Here is a 7,663-nt window from a genome sequence, read left to right on the forward strand (position 1 = left end):
TAGCTATTCTTGGAAGCATGCCCATATTGGCAAGCTCCTAAAACACAACTATGTCCTACATAAATTTAAAAAACATCTAGTGCTAGCCAGGTTTAGAGACTTTGATATCTTAACTGCAATGTTTGCATCATACTTTATACCTTCCAATCACTGTGAGGTGAGCAATACAGCAGCATTTAAGGTTTTAATTGATGTGTCAGGAAAAGCCAAGCTGTAATGCAACAGCAATTAAATTAATGTTTTCGGTACCACAGTAACTCAGATTTAATCCTAGCACACTGGCAGGAAACTCACATAAGTAGATTAGACTGTTTTCAGTACAACATGCCAGGTACAAGAAAGGTTTGACTTGTAATTCTCACCGCCAAGTTAATGCAGAACCTCCACAGGTTTAAACACATTTTTTTTTCTTTCCCACCTCTGCAAAGGGGATGTGACATCCTCTGCACCACATTCATTCATATACCTGAATGCAGAACTGAATCTTTTCTCTCCTTTTGTAAAAACAGGACATGGTGGCATTGAATAACAGGACTTTAATTACCAAGCAAGCAACATTACCTCAATTTCCAATGACACAACAAGTCAAGTGCTAATAAGTTCACAATGAGGAAGGAGGAACAGCCCTGGTTACCCTCTCTACCTATTTTGCAATTGTGGTGTATTTACAAAAAAACGTAGAAATAGCAGTGCTGCATACAATGTCCTGCTTTGAAAAACAGCCAACCACCTATGGTAAAGAGGAAAGGGAGGAAGATGTCTGAGAAGCCATTCGGGAACTGAAAGAGATGCTTAGAAAAGAGTTAAACTTGTCAATCTGATCACAGTGTCCAAATACCCAGAGAAACCTAAGAAAGTATCTGCTATACAAGACATATCTGATAGTTGGGGCACTTAAATGAGAGGGGAAAAAACATCCAAACAAGCAAACAGCCAGATTGCAAACTGACTCCGAACAAGTACAAATTAAGACTAAGACACTTTTGAACAAAAAGTCTAAGAAATCACCGAGGAGAATTCAACAGAAAATATAAAACCTTCCAGCCCCAGGGCCCTCCTACCAGGAGCTAGCTGTGTGCTTTGCCCAAAGACAGGTTAGGATGATTATTATTGAACTAAATAGGTAAAGCTCACAGTTTTAAGGTAAAGAATACGAGATGACCTCATGGTCATCCTTTCTGTCTTTCCACAGCGTGTAAACTTTGCTTGTGCGACTTCAGTAAGACACGTGAAGTGTTGAGACTAAGTGCCACTGCCATACCCGTGGCCTGGGATGGAATGTTCACTTCACTTGAGGGAAGTGAGCAACAGAGGATGCTGCTGCTCTTGGCAGATGGTCAGGGCCCTGCAATCACAAGCTTTTATGACAAGGGTTTTTACTCTAAAACCTCCATTTGTGTCGTGTTTTTGCACACGCTTGTCAAGTTCAGACACATACCCAAAGAAGAGGCACCTAATGTGCACATTTCTACGTGCACTGTGAACCCGAGGCACAGAAGGGTCCTTCATTCGTATGACTGTGCTGTACTGTTTTAATAGACAGAGATCTTTCTTTAATGCCTCCATAATGATAATACACCAGACAGGGGGAGGGAAGCAGACAGGGCCAGAGACGAAGCCTTTGTCAAGGGAATAGCTGACAGTGAAGATGCAGATAAGGGGACCAGGACTCTAATTCTGCATGCCTATGTCCAGTTCCAAGCCACCAATCCTGCTCCTTCAAGGCCCTGAGTTCTGTACTCACACTTCAGTGGCAACAATGAAACAGAAGTAGAAGCAAAGTACAACTCACATCTATATGAAAAGACATGCAGTCTATCTTGAATGTACACAGAAGACTTGCATTGGCTTTTGTGTGCTTTTAACAGTTTCCCAAAGGTATGAAACAGGAAGAAACCAGTAAGACTTGGTCTTCTCAAGATCAGTGTAATAAAAGTATAATACCAAGTTGCTTACAGAGCCTATGAAAGAAAACTCCCTGTACAAGCAATTTAATTCGAGTTTTAGACACTGAATTAAAACCAATTCAAGCACAATTCAACCATATGATCTCAGTAAGAAACAGACGTAATTCAGAATTGTCCTGTTCACACGATCTCAACCACTATTTTAGTATTGATTTAAATACATAAGCTTTGCTTTTACTCTTGACGGGTCTGCAGCACAGGGGATTGTTTCTTCTCCCCTCATTTTACTGATGGGCAGCAGCACTTAGTGGGCAGATGTCTGTGAGGGCTAACTGCTAATCCCTCCAACTTCCCATCTGAAATTTATCCCTTATGCATCAGACGTCTTTTCCTCACACCAATTTACTTTGTTTTGCTCGAATCCGCAACACAGCTGCTACTCATTTCCTCACACCAATTTGCTTTGTTTTGCTCGAATCCGCAACACAGCTGCTACCCTTAGGCTGTTCCAGCATGACAATGGGTTTGGAGCTCCCAAACATCAGGATTGGGGCAAAATGAAGTTTGATGCTGTTGCTGCTTTCCTCTCTCCCCTTCTCCCTCTTTTTAAACAACTGTACTCAACTGTATCCCAAGGACTTAGATCACAACACCTTACTACAGCATGTAATCAGCCAGAAAGCTAAGAATTTCTCTTCAAGCTCCCTCCTCAGCACATCGTGATCAACATTTTAAGAAAACAGAGAACATCACTGCAGATGTGTAGCTATAAGGCTTTATAGCTACTCAAACTGTAGGTTTACCTTGCTGTTCCCACAGCCACCCTCCATACCATTCAGGAGCTACTATCTCCCTGAAGAAATACAGAAAATACTATCTAGAGTTTAAAACAGATCTTTCTATTGCCTCTAGTTCTGCCATCCAGATACTTCTGATTAGATACAAAGGGTACCTAATATACACCCACACATAAACACAATGCCTTAAGTTTAATGAAAAGAAGCCAGTATTTACCTATGAAAAACTCAGAAAATACCATATTGGAAGGGCAGTAGCAGAGATTAGTCCCATTATACACAATGCTTACATCTTAACAAATGACAGAAGTCTTCAGCAGAATAAGAGCAAAGGAATGGCATTTAACAGACTTCCTTGTCTGAGGATCTTGAGGATTTGCATACAACACAGTTTTTGTGACCAAAACATGCTCTGTCATTACCACCTGTTTGCTCCATGATCACAGGAAACACATTCTGGCAAAAAAGCTCTATATAAGCAGGACTGTATGTGGTACCATACAAGCTCACTTAAATTTAAAAAAGCTAATAGCTACAGAACTCGATACAAACTGCCAGCCCCAAAGGAGATGCATAAGCATGTACAGTCTTTTAGTTTACAACTTGCTGTGAGGAAGTCCTGTGCTCCTAGAAATGAGCCTTCAGACAAGAGTCTGACCACATTTTGAGGATAAAAACTGCACAGTGAATTTACAAATAGGGTCATATAAATTCTGACTTCCAAATCACATTCTAGAATTCAGCTCAATAGACAAATCTAAATTTAGAGGGTAGCACTCCAAGCTGAAGGATCTACAGACCTTTTTAACCAGTCAAAGCAGGATTTTATTTTAGTTTTTTAACCAATATCTAACTTTTTTCTGTGCTTACAAGCACCACAGAGTTTTAGCACCTCCTGCACAGCTTTAAACCTGCTCTACAGCACAGAAGTATTACTGGATAGGACACTACAGTGGAGAACGATGTGGTGTGACCCCCTAACTCTAATGAAGCCACCAGAAGTCTTATCCCTACAGTCCTGGACAGTGTCATTTGAGCAGATCTGAGCTCCTCAGACTGAAAATTTGTCTTCACTTTTCATGTGTTCATTAGTAATTCAACAAAACAAACAAAAACCAAACAGCATTCAGAAGCACATCCAAGGTTACCAAAACCTGTCAAGCCATGGCATCTAAAATTAAGAGTAGGAACACAGAACACTAAGAAATTCATTGACCTTCCAACAGCATGGTAGCCTATTACTGGAAGGTTACTTCCTATCCCTCAAATCTTCAAGTGTTAAATCCAAAATACAAGGATAAAGAATTATTAATTTCTGTATTTTTTCTGCCTGACAACTATAAAACATAATAGAGTGATACTTAAATAGAGTACTTACAGGGTCTCTCAGCTCTTCATTGTCTCGAGCTGACGTTCGAGGTATTTTCACTGGGATTTCATCTCCACATTCAGTGTCTGAAGCATTTGGAGACTCTGCTAAATCAAGGAACTCATCTCTCTTGTGACCTCTGAATCTTATTTTGTCCAACTTCTTTAGCATGTTCAGCACTGCACTTTTCTGCTTTACCTTAACATGACGGTTGGAGTCTCTGCAAGATCAAGACATAAAGAGTGTTTTAGAAAGCTTGCAATAAATCTAAATACATTCTTATCACTAACTACACACATTCTTATCACTAACTACTTCTAATCATCTTTCAAGGGCCTTCCTGCCGCTGGAGGAAAAACATGCTGCAGCATAGCTTTTTAACAGGCATTTTTTCCACATGGTTTGTTTTTCAGCAGTTGATGATTTACCATCTTCCCAGACTATTACAGCCTCTTTCTCCTGGCTATTTTTAAAAGCAAGTCAGAATAGGCAACAACCTGCACTCCAAAGAAAGATTAGGAAGTCAGTTCTTAACAGGTTACTTGAAACAAAACAAAGTTTAGCTGCTAAGTCGACATTCAGCGTGTGATTCTTCTAATCAAAGACATGAAAATCCACTAAGCTTCACAACCAATCTTTAAATTCCTAGACAAACCAGAGCAAAAGAGTAAGGATGCTATCATATCTCCCTACTGCATCAGGCTAACCAAATAGAAAGTAGCAAGAGAGAAAGCCTCCAGACAGAACCATGCAGAATATTCCACCAAAAACTGGATTGTTGAAATAGACCATAAACCACATTCAAAGGCATTGTCAAAATCCTTACAATTAGCACTACTGACAATCTTGTATACCCCTTGCTAGATTTCTATTGCACTCTTTTGAGATGCAAAAGAGAATCACTTCATTAGTGATGCTTTCACCACTTTTTAGAACTACCATACCTAAAACTTTACTGTAGGAGAAAGAGCATAGACAGTATTTTTGCAGAACATGCAGGTGCCATGGCATCCAAAAGAATGAGAAATGTCCATGACATTTCACTTCCATGGACAGTGTTTGACACAAGCAATTCTTAAGTTCTAAATCATAAATCGTACTGGGACAAGCATTTTGCTTTTTAAAAGGCCATAGAAGAAAGCTTAATTTACGTATGTAAACTCATTGTCATTGTCATGGTAGCTTTCCGAGACACTGCACTGTATAATTTCTGATTTAAACCAGACCTGTTCCCATTCAGTGAATTACATTCTGTACCAAAGGTCCCAAATTCCATCTTCAGAAAACCCCCAACACTTAGTTCTTTGATCCTGCCACTCCAGCATGCTACTGCTCTGGCAGTTTACATCTAACCTGCCACAATTTTCTCTCCTACAAACCCTCTTCCTAGGCTCAGAGAGTTCCATTTGGAAGGTGATGCAGTGCTGTACCAAATGGACTTTTAAAAATTTATTTTCAGGCACTTGTTCCTGATACTACCCTTTTTTTCCTCTATGGTCAACACTACCATCCTCTTCATTAAAAGTCATGCTTAGAATCATGGCACATCATCCCAGGCACTGGCGTGAGATAAAAAAACAAAGGCAGATTCATCACTTCAGGAGTATAAACAAAGAGCAAGAAAGAAGAGGTTTTTGCTATTGCATCCTGAGCCTTTGCACCTGAGGCAATTCACCTCCTAACACAAACCTCTTTTCAACAGAGCTCTTCAATTTTCCGAACGCATTCTCTGCATACCCTAACACTTTGGCAGTGACTATTCACACCAAGTTCGAACCAGACCATTCCTTTCAAAAATCTGCCTTAGCTTGCACCTCTGCCAAGGTTCATTAGCAACCTTCAATTAAACACCTAAGTTTTAAACTAATAGAAATCCCCTACAGTGCAGCTGGCAAAAAAACTCCACAAAACTCTTCCTGTATCAGAGATGCTTAAAGTTGCAGCCCTGTGTTTAATCTATCACTTAAAGGGAATCAGTTGCGGTAACTCACACCAAGGTTATTTCTTATGAACAGCTTTTCTTTGAAGTTCTTGTACTTGTCAAAGCTAAGTTTAAAATAGAAACACTTCTTGCTCATTCATTGACTATTTGACGAAGAAACTTGTCAGCTATCACATCCAGAAATATCTCTAGGCCCTACTATTAATAGCAACTAGAGAACAAATGGTATGAGGGAATTTTAGACCTCTGATAAGCACCAGCACAATTGTATCATGCTCCCTCCCATCACAAAGATCTCCATCTATGTTCAACCAGTTTTAAACACCATGTAAGAGACCTACAGCAAAGCAGTTGTAAATCAAACCCTGTCTGTTGATCATCCACACTGTCACTGCTAATGATACAGCCACACAAAGAAATAACAGAGCATGGTAAAGTATTATCCCTTTTCTGATTGGCACCCATCAGCCCACGCCAGTGGAGGACATGCACACATTCCGAGGCCTCTCTATCACTCTTAGGGATGGAACAGTTACTCAGGGCTGCAGATGAGCACTGCTGGCCTGGACAGAATCAGAAGTCTTCAGCATTCTCCTGTTAAAACCACATTTATCCACCACTCCTCAAAAACCAGGACTGGATCCTGACATCTTTTCGTAGCCTGGCATATACAGCACTTCAATGGATATTTCAAGATCTGAATTCAGTTTTCATTCCCCTTAGTGTGGATTCACATTCACTTATCACACAAAAGAAATGAGAAACATCAAAAATATCCTGAGATGGAGTAAAGCCCAACTCTTCCCACCAGCCTCTGAATGATGCAAGAAAACCCATGAGTCCAGTGAAAAGGTCCATGGGCATAACTGCCTGGAATGGACACTATCTGGGAAAGTGAAGTCCTAAGCTCCAGACACCTACGAGGTTGGTTCATGTATTTCAGCCCTAAGTCACAAAATAACTGGCCAACAGATTACTCATCAGCACATCTATGGTATTTTTTTACTAGCAAAACTGATGTACTTTATGGCCATAAACTGAGACAGGGGAGATTCAGGATAGATACCAGAAAAAAAACCTTTTCACTCTTAGGGTAGTCAGGCATTGGAATAGATTGCCCAGAGAGATGGTGGAGTCACCATCCCTGGAAGTGTTTAAGAGGTATCTGGATCTCACACTGGAGGATATGGGTTAGGGGTTCCAGCAGAGTGGCAGGTTAATGGTTGGACTTGATGATCTTGGAGGTCTCTCCCAACCTTGATGATGCAGTGATTTCATACTTGCCCTTATGTGTGTTACCACCTGGCCTTTTAAAAATGCAAACCTTTTAATACATCACTCCAGTGAACAGAGGCTGGCAAAAAAAGTTGCCATCCGAGTCAATTTTTTTAAAGGATTATTCAGTGGGTTGACTATATAATAGAGGAAATAGTAAAGAATCACATTCCTAGGCTTTTTAAAAGTACTTTAAGTACAAGAAGCTGTTATATAAAAATATCTGCTCAGTTATAATTTAAAGAACTAGATCATTTTGTCTAAAAATTTTTTTGCATGTACCAGGCTCCCAATTTACTTACAGTTACATTAGATTAACCTAAGCAAAAACGTAAGCTTGCCAACAAGCTCCCATAGAAACTCATTCTCTGGC

The 7,663-nt window shown here is 40.1% G+C and overlaps 1 protein-coding gene across 1 annotated transcript in view; it reads right to left on the reverse strand.

The window, feature by feature from the left end:
- GRAMD4 (GRAM domain containing 4) overlaps window positions 1-4,287 on the reverse strand; it is a 49,843-nt gene extending 45,556 nt beyond the window's left edge. Inside the window, exon 1 of the mRNA XM_009070491.1 lies at window positions 4,083-4,287. Coding sequence (XP_009068739.1) covers window positions 4,083-4,244 — 162 coding nt within the window. The 5' untranslated portion in view covers window positions 4,245-4,287. The remainder of the gene's footprint in view (window positions 1-4,082) is intronic.
- Window positions 4,288-7,663: the final 3,376 nt, after the last annotated feature.

This window comes from Acanthisitta chloris, unplaced genomic scaffold, assembly GCF_000695815.1.
Source record: "Acanthisitta chloris isolate BGI_N310 unplaced genomic scaffold, ASM69581v1 scaffold8122, whole genome shotgun sequence".
Taxonomy (NCBI): domain Eukaryota; kingdom Metazoa; phylum Chordata; class Aves; order Passeriformes; family Acanthisittidae; genus Acanthisitta; species Acanthisitta chloris.